At 39.9% G+C, this 22,073-nt stretch overlaps 1 protein-coding gene across 1 annotated transcript in view; it reads right to left on the minus strand.

Annotated features, from left to right (window-relative positions):
* Window positions 1-3,183: 3,183 nt before the first annotated feature.
* Tet2 (tet methylcytosine dioxygenase 2) overlaps window positions 3,184-22,073 on the minus strand; it is an 83,848-nt gene continuing 64,958 nt past the window's right edge. Inside the window, exons 7-11 of the mRNA XM_005357312.2 lie at window positions 19,671-19,821; window positions 17,062-17,151; window positions 15,238-15,375; window positions 9,061-9,412; window positions 3,184-7,683 (exon numbers count right to left, since the gene is read on the minus strand). Coding sequence (XP_005357369.1) covers window positions 6,224-7,683; window positions 9,061-9,412; window positions 15,238-15,375; window positions 17,062-17,151; window positions 19,671-19,821 — 2,191 coding nt within the window. The 3' untranslated portion in view covers window positions 3,184-6,223. The remainder of the gene's footprint in view (window positions 7,684-9,060; window positions 9,413-15,237; window positions 15,376-17,061; window positions 17,152-19,670; window positions 19,822-22,073) is intronic.

Raw genomic sequence — 22,073 nt, forward strand, 5'->3', positions numbered from 1 at the left:
TGCCCTGCTATAGGCTCAAAGTAGTTTCTTTATTAATTAACCAATAAAAGCAACACATATACAGAAGGACTTCCCATATCAGGACCATGGCCAGAATCATACAAAGATGCCCTTCTTTGGGCATGCAAGACTCCAAAGCCTCCCCCACGTAGCCCCATCTATTGGAGACCAATGGGTCAAACACAAGAATCTGTGGTGGCCACTTGTCCTTGTCACTCAAAGCATAATACTCAAGAAGGGAGTTAGGATCCTGTCCACTGGGGCATCTACTAGTGGAGCTCTGAAGCTCATCACTGGAAAGAATCTTCTGGCATGAGAAAAAGGAGATGCTGACGTGCAGTATCTTCTTAAGGCTTACAAATATTCTACTTAATGTTCATATTCCTACCCGATCCTCACCATAGCTGTGATGGGTGCAGTGTACTGATCTTCTAGACATGGGTCAATGACACTATCGAGTTAAATTCAAAGCCAGACACTGTCTCCAGCATTACTCTTTTGAAAGATGCAGTCAGGAGCCCACTGTGGGTCTGAGAAGGTGTCTCGGTGGAGAAAGGCATTTGCTCTTCTTGCAGATGACCGCAATTCTGTTCCACAACAGAACATCACATGACAGGCCATAGACAGCTGTAAATCCAGTGCTGAGGATGACACCCTCTTCCGCCCTCTGTAGGCACCGGGCACACACCTGGCCCACACACATGCCTGTAGGCAAAACATTTATACACATAAAATGTGTTTTTTAAGGAGGTTGGGCATGGTGGTATACACCTTTAATCCCAGCATCTGGGAGGCAGAGGTAGGAGGATCTCTGAGATTGAGGCCAGCCTGGTCTACATAGTGATCTCCAAGACATCCAGGACTACATAGAGAGATCCTGTCTCAAACAACAGCAAATGGTGACTCTGATGTGGGTTAAGGCAGTGCTTCTCAAACTTCCTAATGCTTCAACCCTTTAATATGTTCTTCATGTTATAGTGACCCCCAACCATAAAATTATTTTTGTTGCTGCTTCGTAACTGTAATTTTGCTGCTGTTATGAATTGTAATGTAAATATTTTTTTGGAGATAGAGGTTTGCCAGCAGGGTTGTGAGCCACACATGGAGAACTACTGGATTATAACATCACATTAACACGCATTTCTCCTAAGCAAGGGATAAAAGCAAGGGGTTTTGCCTATGAATCCTCAATCCTGTGAATTCAACCCATCTGGATTTGCGCAGAGAGGGGAGAGGCAGCAAAGCGCTTTTCTGTAATTAGTAATTCACTCACTACCTAAGTAGAACTCTTATTTCAGCTTGAATGAAGAATTGATTAGAGAGTGAAGTGTCAAATTGAGTAGATTAAGCATCATTGAAGTTGCAGAAAAGAGAAGCTGCCAAGGGCATGTTCGTCGCCTGTGTCTGTTAGGAACAGCGGCCCCTTTAAAGAAAAAGCCTGTTGCAGACAAGCAGAGAAATCTGTGAAAAATTACCTGGTAAAGAAGGATATTTAGACAGGTGGCCTCAAATGTATCAGAACAAAAGAACCTTTGTTCTGAAGCACACTGCTAAAACCGGAATAATGTAAATTACAGTTAATTCCTTTCTAAGTATTCTCTGTGTTCATTTTCTCCCGGAGGGAGTGAGGGAGGGATGTAAGCAGAAAGAACATGCCCCCCGGCCCGATGAGTGATAAAGTCAAGAAGCAAGTGTTTCTTGGAACAGGGTCAGCCCTCTTCTTAGTTCTGGAAAGAAATGTTCCCGCACCATCCTGTTCTGACAGAATGCTCACCTCCAGATGGCTTTTAACCCAAAGCACCAAATAAGAGCTCTTGGGGACATGAGGGGCATGCGTCTTGTTGAAGCAAGTCACTTCACCTGCAACGTGATTCCTCTGAGCAGATTAGGCAGGAGTTGAAGCTAATGGAGAATTATCCAGTGTGGGAACTGTTGTGTTTTAAAGCAACTCAAGGCTCGGGGAGGCAGCAGGTTATACTCTTAAGGGCTGCAGCTTTGCACAGGTTTGTTCTTGCCCATTCTGGGGGAGGGAGTAGGGCCCATAAAGCTGGGTGGTGAATGCTGCTTCATCTGTCATATCCAGTTGTCTATCCATTCAAGTCCCCTGCAAGCTCAGCTGCTGACCTGCCTGCAGCTCCTTTCCAGTGTGCTGACAGCATGCCCAGCTTCTGAAGGTTGGTGGGTTGAGGGTGCGAGGGAGCAAGTAGAAAAAGCCTTTGTGGTTTGGACTATGTGATTGCTCCGTGACCTTGCAAAGGTGGACAGTGGGAATTTGTGGAGGTTCAGGTAGATAATGGGCCACGAAAGGACTTAAGATAGAGTGTGCCTAGCGGACTGAACTTGTGAACAGTGATGGGCTGTTCTTCACGGCACGCTGACTTGGGGCAGTCCTGGAGGCAGCTGTCAGTGACCTGAAAGTTACCAGGGGCCAAAGTTTGCACCATTTGCATCAAATTTGTCCCTAGGCCCATAAGTAAAAAATCTGGAAGAGGAAATTTCTTTATTATAGGCATGATGAGAATGATTGCCCTCTAATTTGGGAAAAGGTAGACTACAAGACCCTTATAACTGCTAACCATGACCTGTGGATCTGAGAAGCATTGCAGCCAGAGTGCAGTGGGGTTGCAAACGGGCCTGGTTCACATGCAGAGGACAGATGTGGCTGAGGGCAGTGTTGCTTCAAGCTTCCCAAAGCCACATGGGACAGGCCCATCTGGTACGGATCAAGCAACTTTTCCTGCAGCAGACCCTTGGAGGCCTTGATGGGCAGGAAATGAAAATGTAAGAGTGGCCATGAATAAGTTGAGATTAGACCTCAGACCAGGGCTTACGCTTGGGAATATGGATCAGCTGATGCTGTGAGCTAAAATGTCAACCTAGGATCAGCAGCTGGGATCATTCCATTCCTGGCTACCTGTCTATATTTGCAGAGGAAAGAGGATGAAAGTGAGTAGAAAAAGGGGTGATGGGCAGATAGCCTAACTAAAGAGCCAGCTTTGGGGTATTCATTTCGTTTTAGTTTAACATGTACTAGAACTGTGTGAAAAGTGTGAGGAGTGTTTGGAAGATGACAAAACCCAGTTCTTCCCATTTTACCTCCTTCTGAACAAATGAACGAAAACTTCTGCAACAGGGTACTTCGAGTGCATTAAATAAATATAAATTTTATTAAAAACACTCACATAGCATTATCAGGAATGATATAATAATAAACAGCTTTCAAATGGCCTGCATAACATTACAATACTTACAGTATTTATAACCACCCTCAGATTTTATAAACAAACCCAACATCTCATGAATGAAACTAAGTTAAAAAAATAAAGCATAGAAAAATGCACACAGAAGATCATTATCTTAGTGTCAAACTGCAAAAGATTTTCCTAACAAGTTAACAACTACCTTGTAAAGTGAACTAGACATCACTGTGCGTCAATCAAGATGAAAAATTCATTCAAGTAATGTTGACACCATGCAGAAGCACTTTCAAGTATGGCCCTGTAGTCAGCCCATTCCTATAGAAGCAAATCTCTGATCTGCTTTCCATTTGATTTAACTGAGAGGTTGGATGTCATTTAATTGCCTCTCTTCCTCCAAGACCCATCCCCTCACAACCACACTTCCTGCTCCTGTTGGCCAGCAGTTTGACAAATGACAGTGGGTGACATGTAAAGCAAACATTCCTTATGGATGACTGGCTCAAGATGGCCAAACGCACCTACAAGAAGCCGATGTCGTGGATTCAACATCATGGCGTGGAAAACCATTAACCTTGTGGTTTTGTGTGCAAAGCAGACGTTCTGAAAGTTTTAATGACAAAATGTGACCAGTAAATTACAAAGGTCTCCTCCACTGATCATGGAGCCCTTTATTTGAAAAGCTGGTAAGCAACACTCTTTTTAGGCCACCGTGTAACAGAGTCCTATTGCACCGCACACCACCAGATTCCAGGACTGTTTCGAGACACTCATGGATATGAACCTGTAGTCATTACTAGATCAAAAACCTTTGAGGATTTGGCCAACAGCCATGTGATGACCTTTGACTTCACAAGTTTCCCTTTATCAGGTCAGTGCATTCTATTTTAAGCTTTTTACTTTGTTAAAAATCATCAAAACTCTCAGACCGTTAAAAAAATGCTTTTCTTTATAATTAAAAGTTGACAAATTTACAAAATTAGTTTCAGTTATCAGTACATGTACAAGCAAAATAGGAGGGATTCAAAATAAAAGAGTTAAATCCCTGAAAAAAATATATTAACTGACAACTTTACATAAACACAGATGGCATGTTGGCATAAGGAGAACAAGCTGAAATATCCCTGAATTTTTAGAACAAAAGGTTTGAAATTCAAGTTATACTTGCTAAGAAATCAAGTATTGAAAACGGTATGTTTTAATAATAATAAAAAAAGACTTTTAAAAAATGGTGGTATACAATGCTATAAGCTTTCGCTTAGTTTAATATCCCATTGCCAAACTAGTGTTGAGGTATATGACAAGTAGGAACATCACTCAAACTTTTAATCAATTCTTAGCTCACATTAGCATCTATGTGTAGCAGTCTGAGTAGCACCATCGTGATGTGAATTTTGCTTCAATCTCATATATATATAATATATATATACACATATGTATATATTTAATTTTTTTACAGTACTAAAATACTAAAGCATTGCATTAAAAAAGTTTTGTTTTACAATTTAATTTACTATACAACTCTTTCGTCTTTTTATACAAATTTATGATTTAAAATCACCACAGCAAACCAGCTGCCTATTTTGTTTAGGGTTTTTGCTTTGTTTTGTAGCCAACCGTTTCACATGGACTTAACCCTGTCTGCTCATCTTACCCAGGCATCAGTCCAATCCAGCTTCCTGGTAAGGGGGACACTTAAGCAAAGAGATGACATTGCAATGCACGAGGAACACGAAGGCAGCCTGCTGTCCTAGAGCGCCTACAGCTCCACGAGACAGCGTGGGCTGCAGTGGACAGCTCTGCTGGGTCTGTAGCATGCAGCTAGTTATTGCCTGCAGCCAACAGAGAATCAAGCAGCACACACAGAAGCCACGAGCTCGTCACACCGTTACTATAGCCAGTAAGATGAGCACCAGAAAGCACGTGTTCTGTGGACTAACACATCCGCTCAGCTTCGGTTTGGACTTCACAGGCCGTGTCAGCAACGAGTACTGCTCATCAGCAGAGACATGGCTAAAAGCAAATGTTTTAAAAGCTTTCCTTTAAAAAAAATAAACTTTTAATCCTAAGTGAAAGTAAACTTTTTTTTTTTAAACGTCTCAGTACCTTAGCATTGTTCAAGTTGCCAAAGCTTAGGTAGGCAAAGTGCTTCTAAAACACCACTTAAAATATTTCAATATACATGTATTTGCACATATAAAAATGTGTGTATGTACACATTATGTTTATTGTCCTACAAGGACATCACTGGATGAGCACAATCCAGAGGCCTTTAAAATGTCCACGTTTAAAAAACTAAGCTGTATAAGAATAAGTAAGTAAGACAGAAATGTAAATGAAAGGTACCCCGATTCTTCAAGGGCACCAGACCGCACTGACAGCATGGTAAAAAAGGCATTTACTTTTCGGCTATTAAAGACACCATTTTTGTAGCACCATTTCATGTAACACCCAAACAAATTCAGTGTTTTGCCATTATTCACTTAAGCTTCCTGTAGCTTCTCTGATAAATAAGTTAATATTAAGATTACAGTAAAAAACTGCGTGTTCAAAAGCCATAATTCCAGTATTCAGCACACCTTAGATCAGCACCAGGTGATTCCTGCAACTGTACTACTACAGTACTGTATCCCGTGACTATGCAAACTTGGTATTAGACGTGGTCATGTGTGTGGAGTGCTGGGGAAGCACGTCTCACGCACATGACCTCAGCCAATAAGAGAACCAGTGGTTTCGAAACTCTGAACTGTGGCGCACTCTCTTCCCACCTTCCCTTTGCATAGGATGCTTTGGTCTTTTTCCTGAATGCCACCAGGGACCGCTTGGGAAGTCAGTAGAGATTAAGTGCAATGGTAAAAATAATCCCTGTTTTGCTGGTGAGCTGACATCCCTCCCCCCAACAAACACACACAAACACACACACAAACTGCATTTGTCATGGATGCTATGACCTGTCCCTGTTGCCCATGCCGCGAGAGCTATATCACTGACAGGTTGTTCTTGGTGTTCCGGCGTAAGGGACAGCATCATACATATCTGCTGTAAGGCCCCGTGACCTGAGTGAAGGCATATGGAGATGTAGTCACCGTGGAGTCTGTGGTCAGGGACCCTGTCTTCTCAACAAGAGACTGGATGAAGCGCAGGTAACTGGGCTCAGAAGGTTCCTGCAGCTCCATGGGCTCACGTTTTACCCTTTTGCCATGGCTTTTCTGAGACACGTGCTCTGGTCCATACTTTTCACACTCTTCCTCTTTCTCTCGGGCCTTTTCAGCCATTTTGGCTTCCCAGAGAGCCAAGCCATGCTTTGGCTCGTTCAGGTTCTTATGCTGGTAAAATACAAGGGAGATCCTGGTGGGATTGACCCGATCGGGAGTATTTATCCGTGTTGTGGCATGAAGCTCTCGCTTCGCACACTCGATGAGAAGTGAGCCATGAGTTGGAGCCACAGCCACCCCTCCAATGTCAGGATCAAGAAAGCTGTGCTCACTGTCTGACCAAACCTCGTCATTGTCCTCCACAGAAGAAGCCACACCCTGGCCTGCTACTCCAGGTTGCTTCTCCTGACTGCTGTCAGGCAGATTGTGTAATAGACCTGGGGTAGAAGCAGTACTCTCATGATTCAGCCCTGAAAGCACCCTTGATAGCCCATTGGCTGTGTGGGAGAGCATGTCATTCTCCTTGCTGTGGAAGGCGTGATTGGAGCTGTTCGTCATGCCCGAAGCTGCTGCTGTGTAGCTGTGGATCGTCTGAGGAGGTGGATGGCGCTCGCTGTTTCCGTAGGCTGTGTGTGGATTGCTCATACTGTACGGTAATCTGGAGGCAGCTCCCATGAAATGGGCATCTATTTCGGGGGCGGGATAAGGAGAGAAGGTTGCGAGGTGGTGTACATTTGGTTTTATGGTACAGTTGCTGAAGGCCTCTCTCTGCATGTTTTGGTTTCCATAACTTAAGTACTTAGAGGGACCGTCTCCAAACCTCTGTTGGTAAAATGTGTGGATGGGTGGTAGGTTCAGCTTGGTCAGATGCTCCTGGCTTGCATATCTGTACAGATCCCTGGGCTGAGACTGGGGGGAGTAAGAGCCTAAGTAAGGAGAGCAGTTGTCCATGGACACATTCCCATTGCACTGATACGCTCCGTATTGGTTATTCTGATTGAAAAGCCCAGGGTAAGGGTTCATAGGGTCAGAAGGACTCAAATACGATGCTGCAGTTTGAGATGAGGTGGAATAACAGTTCATGTGGTTGGTATCTCCATAAATATCCGAAGTGTGTGAAGAGCCTGGATAAGGGCTAAGTGGATTGGGCCGTCTCATGTATGGGTTGGTGGGGTAAGAGCCGATGGACTCAGACTGAGAGTTACTCTGCAGGATCTGTTGCTGTGGCTGAGGTGGCTGTGCCTGTGGCTGGTGTGGCCGCTGCGCTTGCTGAAGGTGCCTCTGGAGTGGCTGGGGCTGCTGGATGACAGATCCCGAAAGTCGCAGTTGTTCTAAGGAGAGAGCAGGAACACTGGCTGTTATTCTAAGAACTCTAGTGGAGATCCTTAAATATATGCAACAGCATAGACAGTCTCCACGAGCAAGGGTGAAGGAAAGCCGGGGCTCTGAACATTGTCAAGCAGAACTTTTTGTGTCTGAAGTATTAGCATAAACACGCTGAGCTTTTAAAGCTACATTTTGTAAGAAAGAAAAATGTGTGTCCACCAGAGTCATTCAAAACGCCTCTGCTCACTCTACCTATCTCCCAGCCCTTCCTCAATTTAGCCCATGTCCTCACCATCTATGCAAACACAGTCTGAAAGGCAGGTGACGGTACTATAATAGTGCCCCCCTTATCTCTATTGTTCCTGGAGGAGGAAACATGTTTTATTTTATTTCTCAATTGTCTGGCATGTGACAGGACTTGTTATATAATTAGAACGACAAGAAGAATTGCATTTATCAATACCTAGAAAGGATCTTATACACTTGGTGAATCCTACTTCATAAGAACATTTCCCAGAAGGAAATTTACACAACTGAAGAGAGCACCTTGTAGAAATGTTTGCCTTGTAGGCTACAAACTGTTAAATGGACCCGCTGTGGTGCTATTGGGACATGAACAGTTTTCCATCACAGAAACCAGGAAGAAGGGAATTTTCATCTCTCAAAGCCAAGAGGTGGTAAGCGGAATGGCAATAACATTCTTGTTGTTGGTGGTGAAGTCAATATACATCCTAAATCCTGGATTTCTTTTTAGTAGCTCCAACCGTAGATAAGGCAAGGGGCTCTGAGGCCATTCTCTATGAGGACGACCACAGCCAGAAGCTCTTTTGATGAGTGTGGAACTTTAGCTAAACCAGACCAAACCTGTCTATGGAAAAATGTACTCATCTCACCCTCTATCCTGTAAACTGCATTTTCAAACTCATTTCAATATAGCACTATTTAATTATCTAGGCCTAAAGGCTTGGAGCAGTCCAGTTTTCTCCCTTCCCATCTATTCTGTTGCCAGTGTGATCTGTTTTGTATTCTGAGAGGCTTTACTTGCAGTTTCTTACATATTTAACTCAAGGTCTTGTGCTCCCCTCCTGCCCCATTGTAGGTCCTAATGCTCCCTCCTTAAACTTGGTGAAATGTCCCTGCATGATTCACATGACTTCTGACATATAAATGACCTGTTTATAAGTTTTGTTATTTATTACATTTAGGACAACCTCAATGTCCCTCTAGTCAGATGTATGGTACACCAACTCTAACAATGCCAGTGAAGCCTGGACCTGGTCACTTGTGGAAGATCGTGCTATAGACTCAGACCACGACTGTTCACACCCCCCTAGCCCCGTGTCACCCAGCGCCGAAGGCCACAAGGGTCACGCGGAGTTTACCTGGCAGCTGTTTCATATGGCTTGCACTTTCCATCTGCTTTGTGCGCGAGGAAGACTTCTCCTTTTCGTTCTTAGTTGAGCCGTTCTCCAGGGAAGACAGCTTTTCAGCTGCAGCTTTCTTGGCCTCTAGTTTTCTTTGTCGGCAACTCTTGACCGGCTCTGCCAACATCCTCACCTTCCTCCGGAAAGAGTTCAGCACCTGAATGGACCCCTTCCGAATCTTCTCCTCCTGACCTTCGGTGCTCCCAAACTCATCCACAGGAGAGATTTTGTACATAGGTAATACGTGGAGCTGCTCGTCCTTAGGCTGTCCTCCAATCTCTCGATTGTCTTCTCTAGTGAGGGTGCACACCTGATGGGGACGGGAAATGGTCCAGGCTCAGTTGCAGGTTCAAAAGCAAGTGTCTACAGGCTAAAGTTTCTCCCTCCCAGTATCCACATGTGTGTTGAAACAGGGACATGCATGGTATCAAAACCAGATCTGCCTGTTATTAATGAAGACATTGTACAAATCAAAGACATAGAGAAAAGACAAGCTCCCTTTTATATTTCTTTAAGTCTATCAGGAAGATTGTCATGCACGTCTAGCTAGATCTCAAGGAAGAAGATATACTTCTTCCAGATGAAATGATGCCATCTCCTGCTTTCCACATATTAAACACAAAGGACAGATCATTTCCATCAAGAAGCTATAGCGTGCTTCTAACCACGTGACCATCATGCATATGGGTGGGGAAGGGGGATAGCACGACACAGCTCGGCTGCCCTCAGACCTGACTCCTAACTATCCATGTTTAAAAAGTGTGCTGGAGAGATGGCTCAGTGGTTAAGAGTGCTGTACATTCTTCCAGAGGACCTGGGTTCAATTCCCAGCACCCACATGACAGTTCACACCTGTCTGTAACGCCAGTTCCAGGGGAACAAGCATCCTCACATAAACATATGTGCAGGCAAAGCATCAGTGCACATACAAAAATAAGCAAATTGTTTAAAAAATTTTTGCTATGTTCAAGAAACTTTACAGCTGGGTAGTGGTGGTACAGTGCTTTAATCCCAGAACTCAGGAGGCAGGTGGATCTTTGTGATTTGAGGCCAGCCTAATCTTCAGAGCAAGTACTAATACTGGAAAATCTACACAGAGAAACCCTAACTTGAAGCCCCCTCCCACCACAAAAAAAGGAAAAAATTAACAAGACACCAATTAAAATAAAAATGATCTGGTCACAGATACAACTCATGTATAGTTTCACATGTCCTTTTAATAGTGTAAATATTTTGCTTTAATAGTTTAAAGGTAATTTTCTCTCCTTAACTACAATTGTCATTTTGATAAAAGACTTTAATATTTACTTGACAAATGGAGAAAATAGGACCTAAAGGACAAGTAGATATAAAAATGAGTGGGAGATATTCCCTAAAAGGAATATGATCTTTCTAAATGACTAAGGAATTATGAAGAATGTTTCCCAAATTTATGTCTCTGAATACATTTCTCTTACATATTTATCACTGCTCAGTTCTCATCCAGAGTGCCTTTCCATCTTGCCCTGTAGGACCTGTGATCATTCCAAGGCAGGTACTCTCAGTTCCCACTTCATAAAGAAGCTGCTTTGGGCCTCTAGCTGGGGAGAATAGAGCAAGCTGGGAGTTCCAAGCCAAGGCAGAGGAGAAAGTAGACAGAGTCAGTCCCTATGCTGGGATTAAAGATGCCTGCTATAGCACTGGCTTTTACATAGGTAGAGGGGATTCAGTTCAGTTCTTCAAGCTGGAGGCAAGTACTTTCCTGGTTGAACCACTTCCTCAGCTGCTGAATGATCAAATTCTGCACATTACAAACTGTGACAGTGATAACATGTTTTTCATTTCTATTTCTCTGCAAGGAGAATCAGAACCTTGTCTTGGGAATGGTAGTGTGTGTATGTGTTTTCTTTTCCAATCTGTGAGGTTATAATTCACTACATACCTAAAGCTAAAGTTTGATTTTTTTTTAAGAGAAGATTTTCGATTGCATGTATGTATGTGTTGTTTATGAGCACATGAGTTAGCATGACTATAGAAACCAGACCAGAATAATGTACCAAATCCCTTAGACCTGGAGTTACAGGTGGTTGTCATGATATGTCATTTGTATTTTAATAAATAAAGCTTGACTGAAGACCAGAATACAAAATAGTCACAATAGTTAGTCATAGAGGCCAGGCAGTGGTGGCACAGACCTTTAATCCCAGCAGCAATAGTAGTTAGCCATAGAGGTTGGGCGGTGGTGGTGCATGCCTTTAATCCCAGCATTAGAGAGGAATATAAGGTGGGACGAGACAGGAACTCATTCTCTTCAATTCTGAAGATTTAATAGATGCAAGAGCTCTCTAGTGACTTGGCTGCTTTGATTTTCTAATCTTCAGGTTGAACCCTAATATCTGTCTCTGGGTTTTTATTATTCATGCTACATTTGGTGACAAATGTGGGCTTGAACCCATGACCCTGCGACTAAGAGTCCCATGCTCTACCGACTGAGGATGAAATCTGGCAGATGGATGTGTTCTATTGTGTAGAAAATATGTACACCACACCATTCATACTCATTTAGGTTTTCAATGGGAAACTGCTTTGAGTTTGGAAAAGGCTGATTCAGTAATACCACATTTGATGGAGGTTATGGCAATCATGGGGATACTTGTACAAATAAAGACACACAACGCTCCAGCATATGTCTCTAAGAAAATGAAACAGTTTTCGCTTATTTTAATATAAAGCATATTACAAGTGTTCCACACTATCCTACAGGCCAGGCAGTTATAAAAAGATCAAATCAAACTCTAAAGGATAAATAAACAGAAAGGGATGATAAATACCCCCCAAAATTGATTGTATCATGCTTTATTGACTTTGAATTTTCTAAATGCTAATGAGAAAGAAACAACAGCTGTGGAGAGACATTAGATAGTAGAAAAAAACTACAGAATTAAATCAGCCAATACACTTTAAAGATGTACTGACCTCAGAATGGAAAGGAGGATATATGTGTTACATTAGGGAAGGGGGTGTTGCTTTTATTTCCATAGGAGAAGAAAAGCTATAGATACCATCAAATTGATAAAGATTTGATTTGAACAAAAGGCAACCTCTTAATTAGAAGAGATGATAGTTCATCAAACACCATGACCATTTAATATAAACTATCCTATAAAACTATCAAATGCTTTTACTTCATCAGCTATAACTTTCCATAAGAGAATCTCCCCAAAATTCAACTTGGGGAAGGATTTTCCATTTAATATAAACTATCATATAAAACTAACAAATGCTTTTACTTCATCAGTTATAACTTTCCATAAGAGAATCTCCCAAAAATTCGAGTTGTTTTGTTTTTTCAGGAGAATGAAGACATCCAGCTGAGAACTGGACCACTGGACAAATGAGACATCTAAAGAAAAAGTACAAATCATTAGGACACTTTAAATGCTATATTCTATAAATCTCTGAAGTGTTTGAAGATGACCTATCTATCTAAAATTTATCTTTGTTTGACCTTGAAACCATACCTAATATGTTCAGTTATAATAGGTGATTAATTACTAACCTGTAAATTCTTATTATCCTAAACATTTCATAATAATAATATTCAAGGACTAGGAATTTGCTTTACATCATTAAATGAATTGTATAGGTACAATACCTTGAACAAGAAGAAATGTATGTACAGTATGTTGTAACAATTAATTTCAAATTTGTATCAATATATACATTTGTATACAATATACAAAAGTCCAATCCAATGTAGAACATTTAAAACTAGTAATTTCTTTTTAAAAGTAGATTCAATAATCTACCTTTTATATTATCATATCTATATCTTCTTTTTTTCAGAGTAGATTTAATAATTTACCATTTTATCCTATCATATCTGTATCCCCTTTTTTCTATTCAAAACAAGAACCATGAATTTAATTTCCTTTGTTTAGCTTTTTTCCTGACCATTACTGTTAACAGCTTGTAACCAATCTCCCTAAACAATGAAAGACCAAAAGCCACCCACCCCACCTCTTGGGAAAATGAAAGTCATATTCTTAAATGTCCTTCCTGCTCTCTGGGGGTGATGGCATCTTTAGGGAATCCTGAAAAGAAAATTTTAGGTTAATTGTCAAGTCCGGGGAAATGTAGCTGTATCATTTGTTGTCCAGTCTCTGTGTAATGGGAAAGTGCAGGACTTATTTCAAGTCCTGGCTAGAGTAGTCTGTGAGGCTGGATCATCTCAGCTAGCCACCTCGAAATTGTTCTGAGCAGTTTGTAGTCCAAAGCCAATCTTTAGGGGGTATTTTTCAACTTGGTGGTGTTATCATATTCCTGAAGGAATCATCATTGTTGGGCCCCATGATCCTTATGAAGACTTCAAAGATTACTGTTAGGTGTGCCCAGGGTTCACTGCAGAAAACTGATAAGAGACTCAAACCCAAAATCATGTACAGGAAGGTAGATGAAACCTTTTCCTAGAATTAGTTAATACTCTATATAACCATTATTATCATGACAAAAAGTTTAATATATATTTATATAATATATACTTATAATATTTATATTAATCTTGTATATCAAGAAAAGTTATTAAATAGTCAATATAAACCAAAGGATCATGAGATTGGTAGCAATATAATAGTCTTTAAATATTTGTTTTTCTTCTGTCCCATATCAGGTGGCTCTTCTGACATGAAACAAATTTTGGATTTCACTTTAATAAATATACATGTGTTCAGAAAATGAGAGAGCCACACTCTAACTCCAAAGCCAGCTTTGATTTTTAATTGCACTGGGACTACAAAAAGACCATTTGCATATGTAGCTGTAGAGAACAGCAGAAACTAGCATTTGGAAAGATTTGTGAAATTTTATCACGTTAAAATATAGTTTTTTAAAAAAATGACAATGAGATATGTCTACTACTGGCAGCACTAATCTCCTTCAGAGAAGATAATGGGCATCTAAGAAACTCCATACAGAGTTTACTTTCTTTGTGGCAAAAGTAAGCCACTGGGTAAGAAAATGCCCTTGTTTCAACTGCTGACAGTACGCTGTTCTAATTGGGCAAGCAGGACACAGAAGAAAGTGACTGCCAAACATTGTCAAGACATGGAGGGACAGCCCTTCAGAATAACCTGCTTCACAGAATAGCCTGTCAGATATGCTAGGTCTGTAGACCAGACCAAAGACGGTTGCCCCAATGTTGCAGGGGAATTTTGGGTGATTTTCCAGGCAACCAGATGTTTCTGTCATTGCTTACATTTTTTGGAAGTCATTTGCTTACACTTCCTGCTTACTCAATTAATATTATTTCCTTCTTGGGTTTCTGAGGAAGTTGAAGATTAGATAGTTATAGTTTTCATTGTTTATCAGATGCAGAAAGCAAGTTAATATAAAAAGCAAATTAGGTACATGATTTTGACTCATTAAGATAGGATAGAAATGGATTTTTTCCTCTGAATTTGTCAAATGCAAATGAACTAGACATTGTTGATGCATTTATTGCTTTTATATATTGTATATAGTTATTGTACTTTTTGTATATAGTTTTTCTTATATGAGGTATAACCCTCTTTTTTATTTTAGACAAAAAAGGGGAAATATAGTGATATTTCATTTGTATTTTAATAAATAAATCTTACCTGAAGACCAGAACATAAAACAGCCACACTAGTCAGCCATACAAGCCAGGCAGTGGTAGCATACACACCTTTTAAACCCAGCAGCTACACTAGTTAACCTTAGAGGTTGGGCGGTGACGGTGCATGCCTTTAATTGCAGCACTATAGAGGACTACTTAAGGTAGGATGGGACAGAAACTTGCTTCTCTTTCAGTCTAAAGACTTAATAGAGAGGTAAGAGCTCTCTAGTGGCTTGGTTGCTTAGATTTTCTGATCTTCAGGTTGAATGGTAATATCTGTCTTTGGGTTTTTATTATTTGTGCTACAGGTGGTTGTGAGCAATGATTAAGATTAGTACTAAGAATGCCCAAATTCTCATGTGGTTTTCAGCCTTTCTACTAATATGCCTCTCTGTTATAACAGTGTTTGCCATGCCCAGGAAGGTTACTTTGGAACACAATTGACATCTGTTCTGAGCCAGCAGCATGCATCCTTTGCTTTTCACTGGCAGATGCTGCTAGGATCACGCTTTGCCACTTACCAATGTGCTGCCATTTGGCATGTTGTGCAGGTCCCTGTGGGCATGAGCACAGAAGTCCACACATGCAGTGACCCCTGAGAATGGTCGGCCTTCCTTCAGACCCAAACGGCACTCTGGAGCTCTGTGTTCATATTCAATCTGAGAAAAACATGTGTGTGTGAGTGGGGAGGTACTTCAGAATAGTTTTGAGACTATTTTGCACATATTTTGCACTTTATATCTATAAAATAATGGAATGACAAAAAAAAATAGAGCACATGCTTAACATAGAAAAGTTTCATTTGACAATACTATCGAGAAAAACTCCATGTGCGTGTGTGATGCCAAGGGTCCCACTCAGGGCTTCACACATTGAAGTGACCCTCCACTCCTGACTTACCATTCCAGGTCCCAGATTTCTCCTTTCCCTCCAAACCCTCCTCACTCTTTCAAATTCACTCTCTGGTTTCCCACTAATGGTTAGTGAAATATATACATATATGCACACAATAACTGTTATTGTAGCATATATTCCTAAACGGAACCTGCCCATGAACTGTTAGGTGGCATTTACAGAAGGCAGTCTAACTTTGATCTATATGTACCCACATAACCACTGCTATAAACAAAGCATCTTCATCCCTTGAAGTTTCTGCCAGTCTCCTGGGTTTTCCTACCGCACAGACAAGTGAGGTCTGCATCACATTTAAAGTCTTTTACATAGTCAAGGGAATAACCCATATTAAAAAAAAAATGTGTGAGATGGAAGAAAATCTGTGCAGAAGATACTTCTGATTATAGTTACCACCCAAAATATCTAAGATTTAATGAAAAAATGAAAATGAAAATTCAGTCACTTCATCCTTTCCTACTTCCAGTGCAAACTTGGTACATGAATGGCTCCCTGTAGGCTGATACCACATCTTTATCTTGTACCAGATACTCAGGGACAAACAGCTTTTCCTCTGTGTACATCTCTTTCTAGATTTTATTATGTGACAGTTACTTTTGAATATATTTCTAAACACATAGAAACCACAGTGCTCTCTTCATGCCTCTGTGTGGCTATAAACAGGTCTTCATTTGAGTTCATTGGATGATTCTGTTAAGGGACTTTATCTGGAGAAATTTCTGAACTCATCGCTTAGCTAACTAAGGAGCCTAGTACTTGCAAAATAAGTAAACACAGAATGACTTTGTCTTTGACTTTCTTCATGGACACAAAGTCTAACAAAACTGGACCCATGTATAATAAATGTAATAAGCAATGTATTAATTAATACATGTGTAATAAATGTAATAATCCTGTGAAAATATACTGTACAGTCAGGATCGCATGATTTAAATATATTCAACAAAATCTTCACATGAAGATAAATTAGTAGACAAAGCCTTAGTTAAGATTAAAAATATTGTTTTTAAGGCTGAAAACACCAAGAGTATGCCTTTTAAATGTCAAAACCCATACACTAGGAACAATTCTCCCAATAGTTTTAACAATTAAGAGAGAAAGGGAGGCTGTAGGGAGAACTAGCAGTGAAGAACACTCATTGTTCTTGCAAAGACCCAGCACCCACTTAGTGGCTTACAACTGTCTGTCTATAACTCTGTTCCAGGGAAGCCAATGCCATATGTGCGCTTATTATATATACAAACATACATATACATATATATATATACACATATATTATATACATACACACATACATACAGGGTACCACTCATATACATGAAGAAAAGAAAAAAATGAAACTTAAAAAAGAAGGTTAAAAAGATACTTCAGGAGTGGATAAGTTACAAATAATGAACAAATAGTTTGAATCATCAATAATCACTTAAACTTACCTGATTATTGTATGCATCAGGTGCAAATTTCTTGTATATTGGAGCAATTAGAGTAGACAGGTTTTGCAAATGAGATTCTAGTTTCTCTTCCTGTACAAAAAATGATCCAACAAATTCTAAATTAAAGATGAATATATAAGCCTGTGTATGCATTTATACAAGAGGCAGTCAGTTGTATTATTCCCAAGTGTATAGAGTTTTTCTTTATATATATTCTAACATATGACTAGTTCTAGAATGAACATGGCACAATCAGGAAGCTAGTTACTTGGGCTTGGGTAAGATGGACCGAATCCCTCCCCTCTGCTGGGGGTGTGGTGCTGAGTTAAGCCAGATGGGTCCCAGGAACACATTTTCTTTCATTATGCAAATGTTCATTAAAAAAGATGAACACCTATATTTTTCTAAAGACTGAGCAGTTTACTTGAAAGGGAAACATTGTTATATTCTCAATACCCTATGCTCACACAGAAAAGGTTTTCAGAGAGGCTTCTAAAGTGGCATGTGGTAGTAATTTGCTTGTAAATTTCCGCGGGCATATTCTCAGGAGACAGGATATCTCTGTGTAGCTCTAGCTGTCCTGCCACTTACTCTGTAGGCCAGGCTGGCCTTGAATTCATAGAGATCTTTCTGCCTCTGGGGTGCTGGGATTAAAGGGGTGTACTACCACTCTCAGCCAAAACATTCCCATTTTAAAATTATACTGTTAAGCGATTTTGAGGGCTGAAGCGATAATCTCAGCAGTTAAGACACTTGCTGCTCTTCTAGAGGACCCAAACTTGGTTCCTTTCCCTTATGTCAGGGCAGCTCATAGCCACCACTTATACCTCAGTTCTAGGTGATCACATGCCTTCTTCTAGCCTCTAGGGGCACCTTCATGTATGTGGTGCACATACAAACACTCAGGCACATGCATACACATCAATAATTATGCTGCCTGCCTCATACCATGTGTGCACACACAAATGCAAGACACACACATCAGGAGATGCAAACGTTTAGTAGGTAAACAGATCGCTGTGCCATATTCCTGCCTGAGAAAATATCCTTCGAGAATGTTTAAATCACTGAATTTTATTTAATAGTTTAGTCACAGATAACAGTATACTTTTAGAGGAATATATTTAAGTTAATAACTGTGTGTGCACTTTCACTACACTCAAGATTCCATGGCTAGAGTGTAGGGAATGAGACAGTACACAAGTGCCAAGTACATTGAGGTTTGGGTCATTTGGCAAACTTCCAAGCAGACTCAAATGCTCCTACGTCCCACAATTTCCAAATATGTTTTTCAAAGAATCTGTATTTTAAGAGACAAAAAATTTGATGGCTTCAGTGAGAAATCAACGCTCATTTTACTTGAATGGGACACATATACTAAAATTGACCTGTTTTCATTGCTCAAGTACATTCAGTCCAGTAACTTAAATCTTGTGACTGACTAGAAATAGGGTAAGCATGACTTTCATAATCCAAACTTGGATGAGAATGACATCAGACATCCTAATTTAGTTTTCTTTAAAATAAGTCTTTTTTTTTTGTTTTAAAAATAATATTTACACATTATCTACAAATCCACAATATTTTTGTCCTTGGTCGCAACATGATTCACATTGCCACAGTAAACCCCAATATCACAGACCTTCAAGCACGACCAGCTTTAGTATGCAAATAATTTTTACCTGGTCTAAGATATTATAGACTTGTTTTTGCCCAAACACTCCATGAAAAATTAATGTTAAATGTAAAATTACACTGAGAAATCAGAATGTCATTAACATTGAGCCTATTGTCTGCCAGGTGATGGTGGTGCACACCTTTAATCCCAGCACTCAGGAGGCAGAAGCAGATAGATCTCTGTGATTCTGAGGTCAGCCTGGTTTAGAGTGAGTTCCAGGACAGCCAGGGATAAACAGAAAAACCTTTTGCCTGTATTACCGACTTCTCTTTACACAGCCAACTCAACTCTTTAATCCAGGCTAGCCTAACCTAATTTAGTTTTCCCATAGGTATCCTGTAAAAGCCCATCTGCTGGCTAGTTTTTGTCAACTTGACACAACGTAGAGCCATTCTGGAAGAGGAACTTCAATTAAGAAAATTCCCCTATGGGCAAGCCTGTGGTGCATATTCTTGATTGATGATTGACAGGCGAGGGTCTAGCTCAATGTGGGCAATGCCATCTCTGGGCTGGTGCTCCAGGATGCTACAAGAAACTGACCCAATCAAGTCATAGGGAGCAAGCAAAGAGCACTCATCCATGGCCTCTGCAATAGTTCTGTGCCTCCAGATTCCTGCTCTGGTCTCCTTAGATGATGAATTATATTACAAGCTTTAAGGTGGAATAATTCTTTCATCCCCAAAGAGACATTGGTCATGGTGTTTTTAATCACAGCAGTAGAAACCTTGGCTAAGACAGCCCACAGGGAGGAATCATGTATGCTGCTATACATAGTCATGTTAAATTTATAAAATACTTTGTGCTTATGATTTAGTCAGAATTTGTAGGTTCATCTGAGATGAAATTCCTTCTGTTAATGAGAGTATGACAGGTCATCCATGCTCACTAATTCTATATGAAAAATAGGTTATATATTAGGAAACAAACCAACCTCTTTTGGATCATCTCCAAGTAGCTTAAATTTCCTTGGGATCTTGCTTCTGGCATACTTACATCCATTATAGTACATGCTCCAAGAACAACCAAAAGAAAAGGAGGCACCACAGGTTTCTGGATCCAAGCCCTGACAAGCACAGGTTCTCCTGAGATCAAAGGACAAAATGCAAGATTATAGATATTACACTGTCTCTTCAGGGGGGGGGGCATCTCTTAGCACCTTAATCTCTGATAAACTCCACCATCTCACCTCTGGTGTTACTGAGCCATTCTCATGTCTTAAAGAGACAGAGATTATTTCTACCTCTAAATTTGTTTGAGTTTTCTTAGATTTCATGTAATTGTATAATGTGTGTCAAAGGTAATTGTTTCCATATATTGTTTGTGACAACTTTGGTTACTTCAATTTTCTCATTCTTGTGTTCTAAACTTGTTTTTTATTATTATTTGTCATGTTCAATTAAAATGCACTTGGTGCACTGTTTATAAATGTATTTTTATATACACAAATTTTGATAAGGAAGGGGAAGAAATATTACCAAATTCATCCTACAATTTACCCTGACACCAAAAGTCAATAAAGACTCAATAAAACTATTGACCTAATTTCCCTGGTGAACACAGATGGACAAATTTTGCAAAGCATATTTAAGAACACAGTAAGATCATACACCTTGGTATAGTTGGCTTCATGGCAACAATGCATTGGTTCAACACACAAATAAATACAGACATCACATGATCTTATCAACAGACATACAAAAAGCTTTTGACAAAGTTCAACGTTCCTTCATGAGAAGTACTTAAAAAAAAAAAGAAAACAGGGATAGCAGGAATCTGTGCCAAACACAATAAAGGGTACATGGTAAAGCCAGAGTCAACATATACTATTTTAGGATCATTTCCTCTAAAATCAGGAATGAGGCAAGATTATTTATTATCACTGCTCTTTTTTAGTTCAATGCTCAGTCTTTTCAGGAGTGTAGAGAATACAAAAAACATATTAAACAAATCAGTAAATTTTGCAAATAGCATGTACAGATTTAGTTCCTAGAATCCACATTGGGTAGCTCACTACTGCCTATAACTCTAGCTCCAACACCTCTGGCCTCTGTGGGTTCTAGGATTTACATGAACGCACCCCACAGATAATCATAATAAATAAATCAATAAATAAATGGTAGGAAAGAAATTTCCTCAGCTTTTCTATATGCCAATAATGAACTTGACAAGAAAGAAAGTAAGAAAGACTCCTATTCCAAGTTTCAAATAAAGTAAAATACAAGTGAATAAAATTACCCAAAGAGGTGAAACAAATCTATATTGAAAAGTTCAAGACAAGCAAGAAATTGGAGATATACTCATGGATTGGCATAATCAGTATTGTAAAATGATTGTATAAATTAAAATGACTATAGAGTCAAAGCTATCACCAAATCTCCAATTACATTCTTCACACCCTTAGAAAAATGATTCCCAAATCCATAGAGAAGAATGAAGTCCCAAATAGCCAAAATAATCCTAAACAGAAGAAAGCCATGCTGTAGATATCATAATACTGGATCTCAAACTATACTACAGAGCCATAGCAACAAACTAGCATGGTACTCATACAAAAAGAGACATTTAGACCAATGGAATAAGAAGAGAGGACCCAACAAAGAGCTACAGCCACCTGATTTTTTTTTTTGATAAAGGTATCAAAGTTCCAATTTGAGAAATACTGCCTGAATAAATGGTGCTGGGAAATGAATATCCACACGGTGTAGAACAAAATTCCTTTCAGTTTGGATAAAAGTTGGGCAGTGGAGAAGGAAAAATGCACCTGTAGATCATTTTCTCAGTTTTAGGGTTGGGCCCCAGCCAGGAAGGGTGTTGCCCACATTAGGGTGGGTCCACCTATCTCAATTAACCTATCTACAGAAAATCCCTCAGAACCAAGCCCAGAAACGTGATTCCAGATCCTGTCAAACTGACAATCAATAAACCACCACCTGAGGTAATCTTAATGACAGTGAGATTATGTGGCTCAAGAAAGTTTTGTGGGGCAAAAATCTTTACCAAATAAACTGATGGGGATCAAATGCGGGATATTTAAAGAGCTGCAAAAACTAAATACTAAAACCAAACTCTCCAGTCAATAAGCAGACTAGTGAACTGAAGAGACAGAAATATAAATGGCCAATAAATGCTGGAACCTATTAAAACACCAGGGAAATGCACCCTAAAGCTGCTCTGAGATTGCATGTCTCTTGAGGTTTCCAAGGAAACACTTGAAACAAATGCTGACAATGTGGGAAGGCGAGAATGTGAACTTTTGTCCAAAAAGAAAAAGCAGAGCTATCATGGCATGTCATGTCTCTTGGTATGATGTTTTAGATTGTGGCTTAGTTTGCTT

This window comes from Microtus ochrogaster, chromosome 21 (genome assembly GCF_000317375.1).
Source record: "Microtus ochrogaster isolate Prairie Vole_2 chromosome 21, MicOch1.0, whole genome shotgun sequence".
In the NCBI taxonomy this organism is placed as follows: domain Eukaryota; kingdom Metazoa; phylum Chordata; class Mammalia; order Rodentia; family Cricetidae; genus Microtus; species Microtus ochrogaster.